This window comes from Varanus komodoensis, unplaced genomic scaffold, assembly GCF_004798865.1.
Source record: "Varanus komodoensis strain SLA01 unplaced genomic scaffold, ASM479886v1 scaffold23, whole genome shotgun sequence".
NCBI classification, from domain to species: domain Eukaryota; kingdom Metazoa; phylum Chordata; class Lepidosauria; order Squamata; family Varanidae; genus Varanus; species Varanus komodoensis.
Genome location: NW_025335627.1, coordinates 12,959,566 through 12,981,925, shown reverse-complemented (window position 1 = coordinate 12,981,925; position 22,360 = coordinate 12,959,566). Strand labels below are relative to the sequence as shown.

Sequence of the window (22,360 nt, the reverse complement as noted above, 5' to 3'; positions counted from 1 at the left end):
CCAGAAAATTCCATGCTGCTTTTCTTCTAGGAACCAGAGTTGGGGCCACTGTTAAGGAACAGTGGTTTTATCTGGGACTAAAAAGGATCCTAGAATTGAACAGATTTGTAACTACTTAAGGTTGTAAATATTTATTTAATACTGACATACAACATACACCCAGTCGAGTTTTAGCATACAACCTTGAATACAGAGCAGGGGTTTCTTCTAATGAACAGTTATGGGGACTTTATCAGGATGTAAAGTTCCCAAGCCAATAAGGGCACATGGAACTGTGTCTATTACACTCGTTAGCATACAGGCATACCTCATTCTATTGCAGGATTTTGCCCAGTTGGCCGGGGGGGGGGGGGGGGGGGGAGAGGGAATCCATGAGAGCTTTCCATTACAGTGTGTTCACTTCTAATTTCCTCCAGGAACTTTTCCTTTGCATTGCACTTCACTTTATTGCACTTTGTAGATATTGTGTGTGTGTGTTTTGTTTACAAATAGGTGGCCTGTGGCAATTTGCTCACTTGCATGGATTTCCCAAAGAGGAACAAAGAGCTTCTCTGTTCCCCAGCTGTTCTCCTCCACCCACTGCCAGTCAGCTGGACAACTGTCCACTCCAGGTGTCGGTCCTTAACCAGTCATTGCTGTTATCTCCAGTGTCCCTGAGACCATGAATTCTGATATCCTCCAAAATGCATCAAAAAGGGAGGAGGATGTCTCCCAAGACTTTGGGTACCAGATTCCCACTGGGAATCAGCAAGTATCACCCTGATTGGTCAGCAGCTTTTCACATCAAGGCAGGACCCTCTGCCAGCAAAAAGAACTCGACTTGCTGAAGGCTCAAATTATTAGCATTTTTAAGCGATAAAGTGTTTCTTAATTAAGGTGTGCACTTTGGTTTTTTTTTAGACATAATGCCATTGCACACTTAACAGACTGCAGTATAGTGTAATGTAACTTTCACTGGGAAACATGCTTCATTGTGATATTTGCTTATTGCGGTGGTCTGGAACCAAACCTGCCATATCTCTGCACTATGCCTGTATATAATTCATGAGCATGTAAACTGGATGTTAAGAAGTCATAGGTCCCTCTGATACAAGGTTAGGTGCTTCCCCTCAGGGTTCTCATATTGGCGCAAAAGCAAGCCTTAGCGTAGCAGCAGGGAAGCTTGCCGTAAGGCCTCCTAGACAACTCCCCTGCTAGAAGCTTGGCTGCTTGAATCAGAGCTGTCTGAGCCTATATCTGAACTTGCATCTGCAATATCAGGGTCACCTTGAGCCCTCGCAAAGTTGATGAAGACCTGAAATGAAACAAAACACATGAAATCAAATAGATCCTGTTTTACAAAAAGCTTACCTACACGTTCCTTCCACCCCAAGTATACGTATGTGATACAAACCATGTGATCGGCAAGCACGTCGCTGTGCTTCAGAGCATTGCGTGTAGAGGTGGGATGAGGGGGTTGGGGTGCAGGGGAGTGCAGCTTAAGCCTGCTTTTCCCAGGGGCAGGCTCAGCAAACATTCCCAATCCCAGTAACAATTAGCATTGAGGAGGAACCCACCAGGCTGGATATTCATGACAATTTAAACAGACTGGTCCTCAAAACATGCATGCATATACGTTAGGGGATCTCCTTCCTACATAACCTTCTGCAATGTTATGCATTATATAAGCCCCCCTTTTGTTGTAACTGTATATGAAACGCAAGCTCTTTTTTATAAGGGCTTATGTTGAACCAGAGCTTGGCCAGTATAAAACAGTCGCTTATTGACGGCAAAGTAATCAGCAAATACAGATGAGATATCTGGCTCATAGCTGATACACATCCTGCTTTTCACAGATGTATAAAAACGGGTTTTATCAGAGACGTAAGATAAGCATCTGACCAGTGCAGGCTACAAATATGTGGAACAGTTGCATATTCACTCTAGTCCCATACAATCTGTTAAATTGTTTTTAAATAAGTTCAGGAACTGACTAATATAGAAAGGGATTTAATGTGTCTAAAGGACACCACCTCTTCTATAAATCTGTACACCTCATGTTTTTTTCAGACTGACCCCTCCTGTGTAAGTTAGGAGAACATTTGCCAGGAGCACACCTTCTCTGTGATGGTGCCCTGGCTGTGGAAATCCCTCCCCACGGCAGCAACACTACATCCTAGGACATGGTGGAGCATTTCCAAGGTCTGGGTGACAATTCTCACCCTGAGAACCCATCACATACCTTCCTCTGCAGCTGTGCCACCCTTTTGCCACGACAATTTCGCAGTCCGGCAACAGTAATGGTCAGATTTTTCTTTGCAGACCATGGCTTATTCTCCTGAAAATTGGGGCAGTGGCACCCTTTTTGATGCTATGCCAGGAGCAGTGGCAGCGGTGGTGCACAAGGAGCAGGGGTCACAAAAATGGTGAAGGAGGCCTCATGCAGCACCTGGGCTTGGTGTCCCATCCAAGTGCTCGTGGATGGTCAGACATCCAACCTGGGGCTTCCCTGTCTGATGTTTTATGTGCTTCAGTGTGTAGGTTGTAGTGCTATAGGTGGTGCTATATTTTAGATTGTTTTGAAAACCAATAGCTGCCTTGAAGGCCCAGAAAGGCCCTTCTTCCTTGTATATTTTCATGGACAGGAAATGATTGGCGTAAGTCAGAAATGCTTTAATTACAGGATAACCTGTTTCAGAACAGAGACAATATACCTATCTTGAGAAGCGCTTTTCCAAATTCTATATTTCTTACACATTAGTCCCTTATATGTAAAAGAACAACTTTGCTATCATAAATAAAATTTACTGTTCATGTTTGGAATGGACAAGTATAATTTCATACCTCTTCTAGAGTTGTTTGACTCACTGAGAAGTGCCTGATTTTGAAGACTGCTTTGTTCAATTCTAGCAGTTGAAATATGTTTGCTACGCCTCCTGCAGACATCGGGACGTGATATTCTACCATATTGAACTGATGGTCCTATATGAACAAGAAGATTTACTGCAAATGAATGTCAGATTGAGAAGAGTGGGAATTTGCTTTGGAATGTTTGCTGCCGATACCACCCTGTCCTCTCCTGCTTGGCTTTTCTGCAAGAATGCACCAACTTCTTTGTAAGACTCCCAGGACCAGCAGAATTCATCCTGGGTCTCCCCATGTCAGTAATGCAATCCAGGATCCATTTCATCCAGTGTTACTAGCTGCTATGGACTGGGAAGTTGGCTCAACCATCAGCTCTCTCATTTTCTCAGGGCACTGAAGACTGATGCAACACTGCTTAACATGAACTTACACTCCAAGCCTCAGTACCCCAGTCTATACAATTACTGTTGGACATCTACTTCACAGTCTTAAGGTGAAGGAAAAAAGATTGTAGTCTTCTGTATGCACTGCACAACTAACAATGCTGTGTGTGATCAGAGAACTTGGCTAGTGCTGCTTCTGACAGGAGTGCCCCACTTTGATGATGGGATTGTGAACTAATTCAAGACACTAACACTGCATTGTGTGCAACCCCACCTTGGAGAGACAGAAAAGGGGGCATTCTGATGGATGAGGAGAGGAGGGACTGGAGAGCTACACCGAGGCCTTTGCAGCCTCCTTTCCTTGCCACTGCCTCCAACTTTGGTGGGGTGGAGATCTCCAGTATTCTGTGGCCCATCAGTTCATCTCTAGGGGCTATAGGACTGCTCTCTCCAGGATTCCAGACATAATCTGAACCCTTCCAAATTGTATTCTTTTATATTTACCTTTAGATAGGTATCTGGAAAGTTTGACTGCAAAAATTCTGTCAGCTTCTCTATGCTGTCTTCATCATTATTCAAATGCATCTTCACAGTAAATCCTTTTCCAAATCTAGTGGAGGATATGAAAGACATATTTTATGGAATATAAAATATTTTTTAAAAGAATCCATACTAGATTCAAATAGTCCTTCAAGAAAACCCCATGAAAGTCATATTCCTAGTGAACATCAGGGATCAATCACCAAATCACAGTAGTTCAAATAAGGCCTACTTATGCAACTCTACTTTGGCTCCCAACTTTCACTTAAAGAAAAAGCAAGCATACAATGCACCCCAGTGTTATGACAGTACCTTTGTCAGCAGATTAATATTAAGCACCTTCCTCCATCTGACACACAAGTCCACACACACCTCAAAATCTAGGCCAGCAGTCCACAAACTTTTTCAATAGGGGGCCAGTTGAAAGGATGTGGTGATCGTCGTGGGCCGGTGAGGTGGGGGTGCCTGGCGGCACGGGCCGGTGAGGTGCCATCGGGCACGTGCGAGGTGGTGGCTCGCTCGCTCGCTCGGAGATCTCCCAGTGAGTCCAAAACCATCTCCAAGCAAGCAAGCCGCCACCTCCCCCCACCCCGTGCTGTGAGGCAGCAGCAAGTGCATGCGTACAGGAGACAGGCAGCGCCTTGCTCACTCAGAGACCATCTCCGAGTGAGCAAGTGTGCGCACAGGCGGCGAATGGTGGCGTGGGCCAAATGGATGGCCGTGGCGGGCCGGATCCGTCCTGCGGGCTGTAGTTTGAGGACCCATGATCTGGGCCATTATCAGGGGTGAGCTTGTGCAAAAGTACCTTACACTCATGTTTAGAGAAAGAACGGGATATAGAAGAGACACCTTGTTCTAATTTTGGCCTGAGTGCTGCAACAGAGGTGAGGAGGAGCTCAGCTGAGCCTTTGAGAATCCCTCAGCGGATGGGTCTGAGCACTTCACTCAAGCTAGGACAGAGCACGCTCCAAGTACCTATTCTTTATGTACATAGGGATGAGATACAAAAAAGTGACACCAGTATGTGAAGTGAGCCATAGGAGTTCTTATTGATAGGACTGAAAACACAGTTTCTTTATTTTACTTATATTTTTCCCTTCTTGTTTCTGTTTCAAAGCATGTAAAAAGCTGCTGGTGATATGACTCCCTACTTGGTCAGCAGAGTTAACCTGTAAGGACTGTCACATGGCAGTCAGGTTGCCAACCTGTTCTTTATATGCTGCAGTGAACCCATGCACCGGAAACGGCCGTTGACCATGATAGCCAGACGTGTGCAGAGAGCCTCACATTCTTCCATGCTGCAAGTAAAGAAAAGAGAACATTATCAGCAAGAGAGAGCAAGAAACATCATCAGTTATGGTGGGGCTGTGGGTGGTTTTCCACAGCCTACTTGGAAAATGCACCAAATTTGCACATCAATCCATTCCAAGCAAAACAAGCTTCCACTGTGCAAGCTTCTAATGGTTTGATACAAATGAGGAATCTTCCCTGGACTCTGGGCAGTGATCAGCAGCACGGCTACTTCTTCCAGAGCTGGGCTGAAGGATGTGTGGTCCTCTAGATGTTGTTGGATGCCAACTATTCACCCAGCATCACCAGTGGAAGAGGAGGGGAACTATAATATCTGGAGGGCCACTGATTCTCCATCCCTATCTTACAGGCTTTCCTTTCAAAGGAAGACATAGGGGAAACCACATCTGAAAAGGCTGGGGTGGAGAAGGGTTGCAGTTGCCAGGTTAATCAGACTATCTGGAGGAAAGCATTCCCTTAGTCAGGATATGCTAAGAGTTGCCAGGCAGAAGTGTAGGCTTCACAATTTAGAAGCAAACTAATCAGACAGAATCACTGCTGATGCTAATCAGACTCTAATCTGGACTTCAGGAGAGGTTTACTTCTGATTTCCCATGCTCCACATGGAGCCTGCAGACTTGGATCTGTGTTTGTATATGAAGAACACATTTAATTTAGGGTACACTAGGGCTTAAATATCAGCCCTCACAAGCTTGGATAATGTGGAGGGGAAAAGACATCACCTCTTATTTTTGGGATAATGGGGCAATTTGCTAGACAATGGCTTGAACAATGGCTTTCCCCACTCTTGAATGGAAAGTGAAAAGAATGGGAAGTGACTAATCACACAGACCAGTTGATTGACTCATTAATACTAACCATATTTATCACTAATCACTTTAGCTCTTGGTATGTGCTGCCGTTATCTTATGACATGCTATGTCATGTCATGCAGAGCCTATGAATGAATGTTACACAGGCATGGAGAAGTTTTTGTTCATGGGATTTTACACCAACTTCTCCTATTTGCACCCCAATTTGAAGGGGAAACACAGTTCCACGAGGGCTGGGGAGGCCCAGCTGGGATGGCAGCCAGGTCAGGAAGGCATTCAATGAGGAAAGAGCCCGCCCTGGCTCAGGCTGACCTGACCTGCAGCTTGTTATGGATATTTTTATAATTAGATTTGAACTTGGTTTACTGCTGTTACTTTGCTAGTGCTTTTATGTGTCATGCATTACGTCAGTGATAGTGAACACACCTGCCAAAGCAGCAGCACTGAGGAAGAGGCAACCTTTGCAGATCAATTTTGCTCAGCTGAAGATGACAACAGAAACGGTAGCTGGAACTAATACTAGAGTTGCTCTTGATATTGTTACACTGATCATATAGTTTTGGTTCCTTTTTAATTTTGTATTTCTGTGCTTTATTGTAAGATTAGTATTTTAATATCAAAGTTGAGCATAAAATTAAGGGAATTAAACATCAAAGCAGGGGGCAGCAATGTCCTGCAAGCAGAGCTGAAACATGTGGCCCATGTTGTGAACAGCTTAGCAAGAATAACACGTCATTGTGTGAGGCAAGCTAGGACTCTGTTTTTCTTGTCAGCATTTAGCTCAGAGGAGTGCATAGTGATATTACTTGAGATGGTGACTCTACCTGAGAGAAGCTTGAACACAGATTTTAAACTTAGAAAGAAGCAGGGATTCCCCTCCCCACCATTAGAAGGTACCCATCATCCTGGGGCACTCTACCTGTGAGAAGTAAGGATCACTGAGCATTGGTTCTGTACTTCCTCAGTAATGATTTTCCACAGATGCCTCTTAGCATTTGGATCCATTCCAGAGCTTGGTTCATCCTAAAATCAAAGAAATGCATACAGATAAAGGCAGCATCCAAGCCTTCCTGAGCACAACAGTGGTTCCAGGAACAGGTGGAAACTACCCATGTTTTGAACAGGGTGGTTGAGTGGAGGCTGCAGAAGGAAGCACTGCTGACTTTTCCCAGTGCAGAAACATACACTTCTTTCTGCTTGTTTCCAGGTTGCTTTATGAATGGTTGTGTTCCATTGTGCCAGTGGTGGGTCTGACCTGCACAATAGATCAAGCATGAGTGCTGCAGCAACAGTTATTGGACAAAGAGTAAAGAAAAGGAGATTGCTTTCTCATCTCTTCTTCAAAAGTGCCGATTCTTGCCTTCGCACCAGTTATTTCAGCCTTTATTGTAGAGTTCTTCTCAGAAGATGATCATGACGACCCCACCACGTTCTACAGGACTTACAGCTGAGCAAAAATGTGCACGATTGCACTGTAAAATACCTAGAATAGCTAGGTACTCTCCTATACACGTATGCATACACACGAACATTGTTGGCTTACGAAAGCTTACCTTGGGACCTAAGAGTAATTAGAGATGAGTTAAAGTCTAGTTATACTTGATCTTTGTTTTCTTTTCTGAATCCTCTTACGCACCGGCATGGAAGTCCCAGATGCCAGACCTCACTGAACTTCCACAGATATGCTCATATGGTCAAAAGGGTCTTCTCTACATGGGGCATTTAACCCTGCCATTTTTCAAAACCTTCCCAGATTCTCTGCAAAATTAAGATTAGTTCCTTTTTGCATGTTTTCCCCAAGGATTGTCTGCCTTTTTATATGTTTTGCTGAACATATAGTGCTGTAGTAGAGTGAATTGTGAAAATACACAAGCTTTTCCTTCCACCATTTTCAGATTACTACTTTCCTTGATCTAAAAAAGCCCTATAAATGCTTGGAAAACACAGGAAAGGCCCTGGAAGTCAAAATGCTGTACTTATTTGATTCCTATCCTGCCCCATTAGCCTCATGACTGCCTGGGCAGGTTACATATACGAAGGGTGCAATGCTATGGCCTCCCAGTGTTGTCTGGTTCATTTTCAAAGGAAAAAAAATATGACAGAAAATTCTTTTCTAGGCAGGCTGCAAGGAGGATGGGGCCAGGGGGCATGACTGGGCCTTGGAAAGGAGGAAGTGGGGGCATGCTGTGCCTCACTCCATTTATGTGCATCTGCAGCAGAGGCATTCAACTGCACCCTAAGATGACCAAGAGTGTGATCATATGCATGTTTACCAAAATAAAAATCCTACAACTCCTAGCCAGTCAGGAAGGCTGGGCATTTTTGGAATAGAAGATTCCCCCCCACCCACCCCCCTCCATCTGAACATGCATAGCTCTGTAACCCATAATGATTATTAATGAGAAAGTAAAAGCCAAATGCAAATGTACATGGCAGAAATGCTTAGCAATGAGCACAGGTGCACAGTGTTATAAAGCAGTACTGGTGAGATAGGGTGATGCTGAAGGCAGATACAGCAGTGCAGATACACAGGACTGGAAGCCAGTCATGGAAAATGGTTTTATATAAAGTCAGTTGAGGGAGAAATACGAGCAATGAAGCTCACGCTGCACGCATGCTTGTGCTTGGAGCTATATCTGCTTCACTGGCTGATGAAATAAGGCTTCTGCTTTGAGCATTTCACTCATAGACAATAGAGCACAGATGAGCTACGGTACGCCATTGTCCTGAAGCAGGAGGCATCATCAGCAAAATTGTTTGCACTGCGGGTCGTTTCTGGATAACATGTTACTCCAAACAGAAACAGCGCAGCTTGGTGGTCAAAACCCAGGCTGCGTTTGCTGCTCTCCTGAGCATAACTCCTCCCCCTGACCCCTTCCCCCATGGAAATTCCTGGTCCTTTATTAGGAGTAAGGGTCTTTCAGAACTGCTTCTCCAGTCACACAAGAATGGCCACGATCCACTGGGAGTGCGTGGTGGAGCTTTTCTTGACTGTGGGCAATGGACGAAATGGAATCCCAAAGCACATCGATATTCCCTTTTGTGCTGTTATTCAGTGTGGTACTGCACATCAGCCACAGGGAAGAAGGAAAAAGGGCCACTCTGAGGACTGACAAACTTTACATTTCCCAATTTTGAACCTGGCATTTTGAAATCTTCACATTAAACTGAAAAGGCATGCAAAGCAGAACAGGGGCAGAAGGAACCCATGGAACCTCAGCAGAATTGCATCAGGGAAAGCTGCTGCTTCTTCAGCTGGAGGTTCATAAGGAAATGAAAAGAGTGCAAGGAATCAAGCGCTGTGCTGACCATGAGCATCAGGTGAAGCACACCGCTTTTTGTACTGCTCTTACTAGAAAGGGAAGGTCTGGCGATCCAAACAGAGGGAGAGTTTATACTAGTGACCCACTGATCCTACACTGGTGACTTCCAATTTTTCAATCCATAATTGGCAGTTATGGGAAGATCATTATTTATGGTAGCAATCCATGGATAATTGCAATGAACAAATAACAAAGCTTGGGTGAATTTGGCTTGAATCCTTCCAAGCCCTTGCTCTCTGGGGCCTTCATACAGGTGCTGTGGCACATAGGTGCTACACGTTGACTGCAACTGTGGCTTTAAGGCATTTCTGGCTCTACCCTTGTGGTACTGTGGCAAGAGGACTGATGCTCCAAGTGGGTGGATGCTAATAGAAAGGGCAGTTCGCAGAACAATGTGGCACAAAATGGATGGAGTATAGTATGCACTTACATAAATACAGTAAGAGACATTTAATTGTGCATCCTTCCAACAAGGTAGAAAGGGAATATGGTATGAGGTGGAATGGCAATACAACAAAAAGGGTTTGTAGGAAAAATAATACAGGAAATACAAGGTGGGGAGAAGGGAGAACCTAGTTTGAAAGAAGAGGCTTGAGTAAAAGATGACTCAATAATGGGAGAACAGCTGAAGGAATAAAGATGTAGGCAAAGGGAAGCAACATTATTTCTATGGGGAAATTAGGCCTGCAGTGCTAATAATCGAAACATAGAAACAGAGTGAGTCAGAAGGGGCCTCTCGAGCCATCTAGTCTGAACCCTGGCTCCAGCCAACTCTGCTCATGACATACCTACTATGTGTATGCCCAGCCTATCCTTAAACACCCTCACCGCTGCAACTTCAACCACCTCCCGTGGAAGCCCATTCCATACGCTAGGGATCCTAACCATCAGGCAGTACTTCCTGGCCTCTACTTTGAACCTTGGTTCCCTGAGCTTTGCTCAGGGAATGTGTCCTGCCCTCCTCTGCAGGGGAAAAAAAGGTCATGACTCACCTCTTCATGGCACCCCCTCACATACCTGTATGTGAGGGGGTGCCATGCTAACAGGTCTCCTCTGAGTCTCATCCTCTCCAGGCTGAAAAGACCCAGCTCCCTCAGTCCTTCCTCGTATGGCTTGCCCTGCAAACCGGCCACCATCCTAGTGGCCCTTCACTGCACTGATTTCAACCTTGCTACATCCCTCTTGTAATAAGGAGCACTTGTGGACGCATCAGAGTCATATAGTGTAATACCTCTCTTGATCTAGAAGCCACGCTTCTGGCTATGCATCCTAGGGTAGCATTCGACTCCTTAACTGCCACGTCAATAAAAATGCTGAGTAATCCTCTGTAATGCACGGTAGTTTCTATAGACCCTGATTTAAAACCTACCTATGCTGTGCTATACGAATGCAAATACAAGTAAAGCAAGTAAAATCACACTGTTAACGGAACTGTTTTATTTTGAACATACAGCTTTTCTTTTCTTGCTTTTGTTTAATGTTACAGAGAGATCAGAGAGGGAGAGATCAGAATATAACCTATGTAAAGTTAGATGACAATACAATAATACGAAAATGTTAGAAGAAAAACATGCTGTTATTTTCAGATAGGGGTCTCTGTTCTAACTCTGAATACTGCACCTGGCTTGGCCTCTGCTACAGATACTGGCAGGCAATCCTTTGCTAGGCTTCTCAGTGCTAATGGTCAAGGACAAGTTGGGGCCTGCAATGAAATGTCCCTCTGTTCCTCTTCACAGTTCCGCCAGCCATGCCCCTCTTCCCAGGACAGCCCATTTCATTCTAATCCCAGGCCCATGTCTCATATTCCCTTTGTGATTCGATGGGTTACTCTAAGCCTGCTGATGCATCCTTCTTGTTGCTGCTTGGTCCTGCTCTGCCCATAGCCCTGTCAGCACTGGCTAGCTGCGTTTGCAACTGCAGCAGGTGATTTTGGCTTGACCTGTCCTCAGTGTACAACCCAGAATTTAACAGAAAAGCCTTAATGATTCTTCACAGGGGGATGAAGAGAAGTGTGATTTCTGTCATCAACATCAGGTGCTGATAGCTCAGAGTTAGAGGGAGGAGCAGAGGAATGTTTGGAATCAATTTATAATGTAAATGAGAGAAGAGAGAGAAAGTTGGTGGAAGGTGAGGCAACCTTGGTGCAGGTGCTCTATTTGTGAAATCTGATGCAGGGCTGGTGCTGTACTTTCCCAGAGCAGGAGTTTTATTTGTATCCATTAAGGACTGCCTCTGCGTTTCCAAATGGAAGGCCTGTTGCAAAAATGACACACATTTCCTGTGTCCTCTCATCTAAAGGAAATAAAATCCTAACCTGCCCCAGGAACATCTTGCCACTCAACCAAGTCAGGGTTTTTTTTACACACTGAACAGATAAAAAAAGAATACAGATTTCTTTCCTATACAGAAAGTGATTTTAAAACAAGCAAGCATAGAATGCTTCTAGCTTTCTTGAGGGTGAATCTTTTTTTTTTTTTGGTTTCGCTCCAATTAGTCTGTCCCACTGCTCTTTTCTGCCCAGAACATAAATTCTGCAGCTAAGCATGGTGAGCCCACCCTCTGGCTTCAACAAAATGTCCTGCCTCCCTGCTTGCTGCTATTGCCACTGCAGGGCTTCAGAGACAATGCAGAGTCGTAAGTCTCTCCCGCCCCCTTACCAGCCCTGCCACCGTAAAGCTGTAATTTCTTACCAGCAGTAAAATAGATGGTTTCCCAAGAAGGGCCAAAGCAGTTGATAACTTTCTGTTTGTGCCATAGCTGCACATCGAGGTGACTTTATGTTTGTAGGGCATCAGATTAAGTCGATAAAGAAGTTGAAGTACCACCTATGGAAACAATATTGGGAAAAACACACACACAGAGAGAGAGAGAGAGAGAGAGAGAGAGAGAGAGAACTTAATGTTGTTACTCCATATGACAAGGGACCTAACATAACCAGGAATGGTCTGGAGGGCGGGCCCCTTGTAGAATCCAGGCTTCCCCGGTGAGGCGGGTATCCTAGGGGTCCATCTGGATCCATGTACGCAGCAGGGTTGTTGTAAGAGGCTGCATTCCACTTCAGTGAGCCTTTTTTGGAGACTCTTTCAATGCATTTGCCTATTTTGTGATGGCTGATTTACATGAACAATGTGCCACAGTGAACCTTTGTTCAGCTGAGTGTTCAGCAGTTTGTGACCAAGGCATTTGCCCCACCCTCCCTACTCACCTGCTCTATCCCCTTGTGACTTTTTTTTTGTTTCCCTGGATGAAAAAAGTCCTCAGAGGGGAACATTTTGCTGATGTGGAAGAGATGAAACAAAAAACAGCAGAAGCACTAAAAGGCATCAAAATTGGCAAGTTCAAAACCTGTTTTGAGCAGTGGAGAAGTCTCAATAGGCACATTGCATCAGAGAGTACTTTGAAGGTGATTGAAGTTTGAATGTGTAAAAATAAATACACATTTTATAACTAAATTCTTGGTTTTTTGGGTCCCCCCTCATATATCAGTGTTATTTCCAATGATGAAGAGAGGACGATGTAACTATTGGCACCTGACATGAAGGCAAATGAGTTTCTTTGGCAGGTGAAAGAGTTTAATTCTTTTGACTCTCAGCTATCTGCCTTTTTTTTTGTTTAGTACCAACTCAGTGCTAGCTAATCAGCAATGTTAAACTTGCACACATTTAAATCAAACTTTGCTAAATTTATAGCAAACAGAAATAACAACTCTCTTGTTTTTGCTTGCACTGCCATGCGAAATTAAGCAGTAAGTCTTGAGCTACAAAAGTGGTGACAAATTTACAACCACCTTGTGCAAAAGCAGTGTATGCCGTTGATTAGCTTCTCCAGCAGCTTGGGAGTTAGCAAGGAAGGCTAGCAGCAGATAACTGCCGGGCTCAGTTAACAAAATGCTCCTGTTATGCTCTGCTGTCTTTTTGGGGGTTTCTATGCTGCAGCTTAAGATGGGCTCTCATCCCAGCCTCCCCACCAAATATTTGCAATCCATGTGCCAGAGGTCCTGGCCCGTTCCAGGCCCTTTTGCCCCTCCCCATCATGATTCAGGCAAGCTTTAAAAATTTAAAGTGCTGTATGACTGTTTATTTGAGCAAATATATATTCATCCCCTCTTCCCCTTTACATTTCTAGAAGCAGAATAATTGTGTGTGATATGAAAATATGTATGATTGGAGTATTGTGTTCAGTTTTGGGCCCCTCATTACAGAAAGGATATAGCCAGGTTGGAGTCAGTGCAGCGTAGGGTCACAAGGTTGGTGGCCGGTTTGCAGGGGATGCCGTATGAGGCGAGACTGAGGGAACTGGGTCTCTTCAGCCTAGAGAAGAGGAGACTCAGAGGGGATGTGTTGGCGACATACAGGTATGTGAGGGGATGTCACATGGAGATGGGTAGAGACCTGTTCTCCCCTGCAGAGGAAGACAGGACGCGCTCCAACGGAGCAAAGCTCAAGGAGCCAATGTTCCTTTTGGATGCCAGGAAGCACTTCCTGACAGTCAGGACCCCGAGGGTGTGGAATGGGCTTTCACGGGAGGTTGTTGAGTCCCCATCTGTGCAGGTGTTCAAAGATAGGCTAGACATGCACATGGTGGGCATGTTGTGAGTGGAGCCAGCTGGTGCTGGAGGTCAGACTAGATGGCCAGGGAGACCCCTTCTGACTTGCTCTGTTTCTATGTTTCTATGATTGTCAATTTGGAAAATTGCTTCTTGGGTGAAGTAGCAACTTGGCTAGTGACCCGCCCAGTTCCCAGCCAGACAACACCATGGATAACAGCCTCTGCCACAAACATGCTTTCCCCCACAAATTTGGAATTTTAAAAATTAAAATAGCAATCAACTAGTTTAAAATAAACAAATATAAAGCAGATTCACAAGTACATATATCATTACTACCAAATACAACAGGATTATGAAGGTTTTTTCCCAAAGAGAGAGAGAAATCTCACCGTGAAAAAGCTCTTGGAGAAACTTACTGTCGAATAGCCTAGAGCATGGGTCCTCAAACTACAGCCCATAGGCCAGATGCGCCCCTCCATGACCATTTAACTGGCTCACCCCACAGGTTTTGCACTTGTCGGGTGCGCACACAGGTGCACGAGGGTGTGTGGCTTGCTTGCGAAGAGGTTGTTTTGGACTAGCTCGGAGAAAACAATCTCCTCATGAGCAAGCCAGCTCCTGGTGGCAGCTTGCTCATCAGAAGAGCATTTTGGACTCAATCAGAAAAAATGATCTCCCGTGAGCAAGCTGGTGCCTTGCCCTGCATGCCACCCCCGCCCCCGCCTCACCTCATGTGCACACGCGTGTGTGCACACCCCGCCCCATCACTGGCCCATGCCCCCCGCCGGCACCGCCTTGGCAGTCTGTGTCCACCACTGGCATCTGCCAATTGGTCCCCTTTAGAAAAAGTTTGAGGAGCCCTGTCCTAGAGCAAAGTAAAAATTTTCCATATCTTGCCATGTTTTTGCTGGAAGAGAGTGGAGTCCATCACCTTCTTGATGAATGACATTGATCAAGGTAACCAAGTATGCTCAAAACTGTCTGTGTGTCCAGATGGTCTTTTAGATGCCTAACTTGTTGGATCAGTTTCTCCAACAGAGCCAAACTGCACACTTCTCCATACCAGTCACTCAAATTAGGAATTCTATCACCTTTCCAACTTTGGACAAAAGCTTGTCTAACAGCCAAAATAAAAGAACTCAAATCTTTCTGCAAATATTTAATGTTGAATTCATTAGTTAAATTAAGTAAGGCATAACCAGATATAAAGTGATTGATTGGTTAATGTTTTTATTAATTTCATTTTCAATCTCTCCCCAAAGCACTGAGCAAACAGGCATGCCCACCAATGGTGAAAGTACATACTTAAGGCTCCACGCCCCTCCAACGTAATACAGAGTGACTTTTAGTAATTCTTGCAAGCTTCACTGGAATGAAATGCCATCTATTGATCACCTTGACTGAACTTTCCTTAGTATGTGCTGAGACTGATATCAGTAGATGGGCAGACCAATTTTTACATTTATTTCATTCCCTAGATCTTGCTCCCAGGCTGTCTTTAAAGCTTTTAGATTATAATTAGCAATATCAAGGGAGGCATTTATAGATTTTTGAGACAATTTATTTAGAGCCCAGGGTATAGCTAAGGAGGTAATTTTCAAATTGTATAAGCTGCCTTGTGGCTTGCTGTACAACCAATGGAACTTTTAAAAAAGTCCTTGGTCGACTTGGAGCCATGTTTTAGAGTTATTAGAAATACTGTCTCTAATTTGTTGTCCTGTTAAACACAAGCCCTTTGAAAAGAAATATGACAACTTATATTATGTAATATAACAACTTTCAACCAGCAAATTGAGCTATTTTATCTGAATGGAAAAACAAAGGATGTCTCAGAAAAGGTGTAAGTCATGGGTCCTCAAACGATGGCCCGTGGGCTGGATCCAGCCCGCCATGCCCATTTATCTGGCCCACCTCAGAGGTTTTGGACTCCCCACGCCCGCACCCACCGCCACGACTGCTGCCGCCTGCCTCACCACGCGTGCATGTGCTCACCACCACCGCACGGGCAGCGAGGCGGCAGCTTGCTCTCTCAGAGGTGGTTTTGGACTTGCCGGGAGATCTCCGAGCAAGCGAGCCGCCGCAGCCTTGTGCGCGCCTGCCGCCTCACTGGCCTGTGCCCGTCACCTTTCAACTGGCCCCCTGTTGAAAAAGTTTGAGGACCCCCTGGTGTAAGTGGTGAAATTTAAATATATGCCCCATTTATTCCAAAGTGAATTCTGAAAAAGGATTGTGTAATGCAGCTATATTTATACTATCACTGGGCAAAAAGAAATGATTTAAACAATTTTATCCAGGATGTTCTATTTCCACCCAAGTTATACTGAAGTCTTTATTGGAAAATGTTCTGCCACAAACATGATTAACACATTTCTTCCAATCTCAATCCAGGTGAGAAGGCTGGACATCTGACAGCGGTATGCCTGGAACTGAGCACTTGCAAATCTGATGTGGCCAGGTATTCCAATTTAGCTTAAATCAGATAGCTATTCCAGAAGTGAGAGCAAAGTCAAATGTGGCATCAGTTATTCCATGTATAATTCGTGCTGTGCTTATTTATATCTTCAGCCTTGTACTTAACTGTATGCAGCCTTACAGATCCAGATTACTGAGAGTTGAGTGAGCAGATTGGCTGTTCAAGAATTCACATTTGCCTTTTAGAAAACTCTTTTCTCCTCACAACAGTCAGATTTTGCAGGTGCATTCAGAGATCACTGCTAGACATTATCTTTATGCAGGAGAACTGAAAATTAGCATTTTTTTCTCTTGAAGGGAAAAGTTGTGTATGACTGCAAACCGAAAGTCTTTGATTGATCTCTGGAAGAGTCAGATCACTATTCACTGTATGTAAACCACCGAATAAGATATTCAGGTCAAAACAAGTGTGGCAATCTGAATTTCATTTCACAGTCTTCCCAGTAAATCAGTCTGGGCTGCTTCATTTTGATCTGTAAGATTATGCTTTGTAGGTTAGTGGAAGGTTCAGGAAACTCTTTTAAAACTACAGCTTTTAAACAGAATTTTAAGAGAAATTGTGGATACTACTCATTCAGGGCTCCATCCTACTTATAAGCATGACTGAGCCTCTGCATTCAGGGGTCATGCTCATCCAGTACAGGGAAGGAGGATCTCTGCAACTCCTCTCCTCGCACTCTCCTCCCTCCCCTCACACTGCATGGCCACTGCTCCAAGCAATGGCATCTCAGAAAGGGGTGAGATGCCTCAGGGTACCTCACCTCCTCCCAGCTCCAACTCAATGCACAGACACCGACTTCAGAGCATGCCTAGGTCCACAGCATCTTTCCTGAAGAATATTTTTTTCTTGATGACCAAACAACGAGGGTCAGTTACTTAGGGTTCTATCAGAGGGACACAAGTGGTTCAAAAATATAAAATAAACCTCTGTCAAGAAGGTCAGAGGTTTTGACACCTGATACCCTAAAAGGAAGTATAGGTCAAGATAACCATGTGCAAAAAAAGTAACCAAATGTTTCCTGCTATGATGTTTTCTATTACTAATTATTACAAAAAGGTAAATGTATAAATTTGCTGTGTATGATGACTCTGGCACCTGGTCCTGACTAGAGATGGACTCACTCTCTATTGCTAATATGCACCTACGATAAAGAATGGGTTTTTTTTATAAAACTACTTGCTGGTGTTGCATGTTCCTCTCATGGTCAGACAGTGGACAAGGGGGACCTTTTTGCTCTCAACGTTCCCTTAGGAATGTTTATACGAACCATAGTGTGGTTTATTACAAACTGATACCAAAATAAGCTCATCATTTAAATTCCTGACATTTCTATAGTTTTCATTCATCCTAACCCAAAGCACAGTGAGTGCATTTCCACAGTACACTCTTACTAACATTATGCATGTGAAGGTTACTTACCCCTTTAATATGTTTTTCTGGGATGCCATGTAATCGAGCGTAATAGTACATGTGTTCTTCTACTGTCAGCAAATCATCAAGGGCATCTTCTTGAGGGCAGTACCCAAACAGTGACCAGTGTGCATCATCAACATCATTCAAAGAGCTGCATTTTAAAATAAAAGGGTTTGTTTGTTTGTAAGGTTTCTGTTCCATTCTTCAAGGGTAAGTTTAATTAAAGCAAACAAGGCTCTGTGAAGAAACGCCTGCATGGGTAGTGGTGAAGGAGAAGCCATGCCCACTGCCTCAACCTACTCGTTACCCCTGACTTTGCCATGCCCAAGGTTGCATCTGCATATAGGCCCCCAGTCAGAAAACCCATTCTGCTCGGGCTAATAAAGCTTGAGCACGTCCCGTCCCTCGGAAACAAAGGGTATATGCAGTAGAGCTCACTGATGGACATGCTGCTGGCAAACAGGCACAGGGCCTTGCCTTGAGGGCTTTGGGGTCAGAACTGACGGGGCCCAGGCAACTTCTCTTCCTGACTGGTAACACAACAAGGAAGCTGGAGGACTCCTTGGACCTGCATCATTTGGGCTGAGTATGTCTTCTAAGTTTAGGGCTTAATTTTCTTGGTGCCAGATAACATCCATGAGAAGTATCCAGCTCTTGGCCAGAAGCAGAGGCATCAGAACATGGAGGCTAAATCCAGTGTTTTTGTACAGCATTCTTCTTGTGGGATATTAAGTGGCATTAAAGCTCAGTGGGAACTTGATTCTCCTTCTCATTGCTATAAAGCACTTTTTGAAGGCAGTGTCCTTGGTACTTTCTGACGGCAAACTCTTAACTTCTGTTTTGTGGATATGTTGAGGTTCACAGATCAGATCTGCAATTCCATGCATATCCACATGGCAGTAAGACCTACTGCAACCATCACAAGACACTGTTAAGAAACATGCAGGTGTTCAAGGATTAAGAATGACTGGCTGCTGATTCGGGCAGTGGGTTGTACCTCCTTTTCTCTGCAAATGATTTGGCACAAACCTACAGACTGACGGCATGAATGTTTCTTTGGAGGCTTGTAGCATTCCTGCAGTCTCCCATTAATACCTAGAGATAAGCAATACACCTAAGTAATTGAAAGTCATATCATTTGGGCTTTTGCTAAGACTTGTTTCCACAATTAAACTGGCTTTGATCCAAGTTAATACCACATTTCTTCAGCCAACATGTTTATCTTTCATTGCAGGGAGAAATCAAGCCTCCCTACCCAGTTTCATCTCGCACCAGCAGCCTTCCACTAGATGGCACAATATCTCCTGTCAGCATTTTGAAGATGGTGGTTTTCCCAGCTCCATTCACACCAAGCAAGCCGAAGCACTGGATTATGAGGGGGAAAGGACAACAGTTGGTTAAAACAACATAATTTCCTTAAAGAAACCAAACTGCTTCCATTAAAATGGATTTGAAGTGGTCAATCTGGTTTCTTATTTGCACTGTTTTTAACTCAAATGAGAAAATTAAAGAACACTGAAATTTGACATGATTTATTGGGCCAACAAAAGGATGTGTGTGGGTTTGTATGTATCAATATTCAAACAGTAGTACAAAAATCAGTACTAAAATGTGAAGACAAAAAAGATAAAATCCTTCTGCTGAATGCTTCACTGCACATGCTGTTTTGGGATTTTGGGGGGGGGGGTCTTTAATGTGGGGAGCATATCATGTGTCCCCCCCAACATTAGAGTAGGCTCTGAGCTTAGATACTGGTGTTACATTGTGTTCATCTGGTATGAGGAACACCCACTTTTGATACTGCTCCCGGCAACTACAGAAAAGAACCCTGGTTGGTAGATGCTCTGAGCAGATGGCTCTCCAAGTGAAGAGAAGGGTGGGCTCCAGCCTGCCGGCCCTGAAAGCGCCCCGCCATCACAGCAGCCATGTTTGCATTTTACCTCCCCTGCTGGGATTCCAACAGTGACATTTTTCACGGCCATGATCTGTCGGTGGGGAAGGTGGTAGATTCTGGTGAGATTCTGCAGCTGCAGCATGTCATAATCTGCAAGGCCCAGGGTCACACGCTCTCCTTCTGCTTGAACATCCTTGTCTTCCTCCTCTTCAGAGCCATCTAGATCAAGCGGTGGCTTCCCATGTACTTTGTTAAACAGGCACCTAGCAAAGCAGAACAGAGCAGAAGTGCTCTCAGTTCTATCTCCTTAGTTTTAGTCTCCTTTGAAATCTGCCCTGGGATGGTGTGAAACCCCTAGATAAATACATAAAATGCTGTGAGGAAAGAGACACAGCTGCTTACTGAAGGCATCTGCTCTTGCCCCTTCAGAGTAGAATTTAGGAATGAAAGATGGTTATGCTGTTTGGACTCTAATCCTCAAAATGATCCCTGGAGCTCTGTCACAAGGCTTCTTCACACAGCCTATTACTCCCTGCCAAACATGCTGTGATGGTCACTTTGACAGCTTTAACGGAGCAACAGACAAAGAGACACAAGTATATTGCAAGTCTATCAATGGTTATCAGCTGTGAGGAATAAACAGCCCTTCCAGTGTCAGAGTCAGAGTATCTCTCTGTACTCCATGTTGGGGACACAAAGCAGGAGGCCAGGTGCCCTCGTGCCCCGCGTCCTGGAAGCCTCCATCCGGCTTCTGTGGCACAGGATGCTGGGCGAGACAAGACTACACGCACTTCACTAATCACTGTGTGCTGGAACAGCACTTGGAGGACTGAAATGTTCACCTAATTGTTAAATCTTGCCTGTTATGAAAATATATTTTTCAGTAGATTTGTACAATTATCAAAAGCAGTCTCTTGCAGAAATATTTTAAAAAATCAGAATTGAAAGTTGTCAGGGGCATAAGCAGGGCTGCAGTGAAACCCTTGGGTGCTTCTCTGCTGAGCCATCTGGACGCAGATTTGCTTCTGGCATGAACAATGGCTCACTGATATATATTTTAAAAAGCAATGTGTTTTTGAAGTGCTGGCTTCTCTGTGGCTGGCCTGCTGTCTTCCTAAGATGTCTACTAATATTTCCATCAAAACTTTAAAAGACTGAGCCAATCAGAGTAGGGCAACATTTTCCAGTGGGAAAAATGTAAGCATGTGTTTAATTCTACTCCTGAAAGCTAACTTAACAATGCTTCACTTTGAGCTAAGACATGCCCTGACATAGAGCCTGTTCACACATTCTCTGAATACTGGGCAAGGTAGTGGGGGAAAGGACTGGTATTGCACCTGCAGCTCATACCTTTCACACACGTGGATATAGCTTTATGTGAACAGGTTGTACAGCTGCAGTAGAAAATTTCCATTCTCCCTGGGGAAAGGAGTTTTGTATTTCAAAGACTGCAAAGGAAGGGGCCACCTTACCTCTTGCGGAATAGTCACATGTGCTGTCACACAAAGCACTTTCAGCAGGGAATTTGATTAACCCAATTAAGGCTGCCGCCCTGTGCACACTGACCAGGGATTATGCCTGCTTGAACTGAACAGGCATACTTTAGCTAGACATGCACAGCCTTGACTGATGTCAGTGGAGTGATGTCTTCCTCCAGTTAGAGGACTGCATTAATGGTGCAGTCCTATACCTGTTTCCTCAGTAAGACCCATTTCATGTCATCGGCCTTATTCACAGGTATGTGAGGAATGGATCCCAGCCTAAATAGGGTTTGGACACATTCAAGGAGTACCTTCCTGAACTGGTTTGTGTGGATCAAAGTCATTCACAAGGGCATCTCGTAAGGACAGAGGCCTGCTCCCTCTTGTTTTTGAAGTTCTCTCAATGTTGGCACTCTCCCTGTTAGGTTGTAAAGCAGTGTAAGGGCAAGACAGGTTTCTGATCCTACGCATATGATGCATAAAAAGTGGACAGTGATGGAGGAATGACCAAGTGGGGCAACCTTCATCTGTGGGTTACCACAGTCCTAATTCCATCATGAATTGCCCTATTCGGCAATGTTGCCAACGTATTTTACCCATCCCTGGCATTCATGCAAGAAAACAAATTGCAGCTATTAGATATGCTACACATGTCTCCTTGTTAACTCATCGGTTTGTGCTTTTGAGGAAGCAAAGCAAACAAATAAAAACGCCCTGCCTGGAAATTACTTACTCTAATATGTGGGACCAGACTTTCTGGAACGTCCTATCATCGACCAAGAGCCGGACTGAAAAAAATACAGTCCCCTGGATGAGCATTGCAATCAGCTTAGAACCGATCCTGTCCAAGTCAAAGGTTTTGTCAGGGTAAACCACTCCGTAGGCTTCTAAGAAGCCCATCAGGGCCTGGTGCTGTGACAGTTCAAGCAACCCATATCCAAAACAGAATTGTGGAAACAACAGGAAAACATGCTTCAGGGTTTCAGCAAGTTCATGCAAGGCCTGAAAGAAATAAATCATGTTTGGTCATTGAACATTTATTCATTTACTCTCTGACTACAAAGATGCCAAGTATCATAAAGAGATTCATCATGACAATGGGGTTTGTGGAGCTGGTAGAGGATGGTGGAGGAGAGTAGGTTCTGGGGCTGCAATATATCTCAGGGCTGCAATATATGGACTATGTTGTTTGTAATTCCCTTGGCAACTGTTTATTTTGTTCACTTTACTCTGTCTTGTTTATGTTAGTTTTTCCTTTGTTCTGTCTTTCTTTTGTATGTAATTGTGTATGTTGGAAAAATAAAAGTTATGTTAAAAAAGAGAGAATGGTGGAGGAG

The 22,360-nt window shown here is 44.3% G+C and overlaps 1 protein-coding gene across 1 annotated transcript in view; it reads right to left on the bottom strand.

Annotated features, from left to right (window-relative positions):
• Positions 1-469: 469 nt before the first annotated feature.
• Positions 470-22,360, bottom strand: part of ABCA12 (ATP binding cassette subfamily A member 12) — a 74,313-nt gene continuing 52,422 nt past the window's right edge. Inside the window, exons 23-32 of the mRNA XM_044432027.1 lie at positions 21,757-22,025; positions 19,589-19,805; positions 18,904-19,013; positions 17,655-17,799; positions 11,904-12,038; positions 6,810-6,913; positions 4,973-5,065; positions 3,732-3,837; positions 2,824-2,961; positions 470-1,294 (exon numbers count right to left, since the gene is read on the bottom strand). Coding sequence (XP_044287962.1) covers positions 1,178-1,294; positions 2,824-2,961; positions 3,732-3,837; positions 4,973-5,065; positions 6,810-6,913; positions 11,904-12,038; positions 17,655-17,799; positions 18,904-19,013; positions 19,589-19,805; positions 21,757-22,025 — 1,434 coding nt within the window. The 3' untranslated portion in view covers positions 470-1,177. The remainder of the gene's footprint in view (positions 1,295-2,823; positions 2,962-3,731; positions 3,838-4,972; positions 5,066-6,809; positions 6,914-11,903; positions 12,039-17,654; positions 17,800-18,903; positions 19,014-19,588; positions 19,806-21,756; positions 22,026-22,360) is intronic.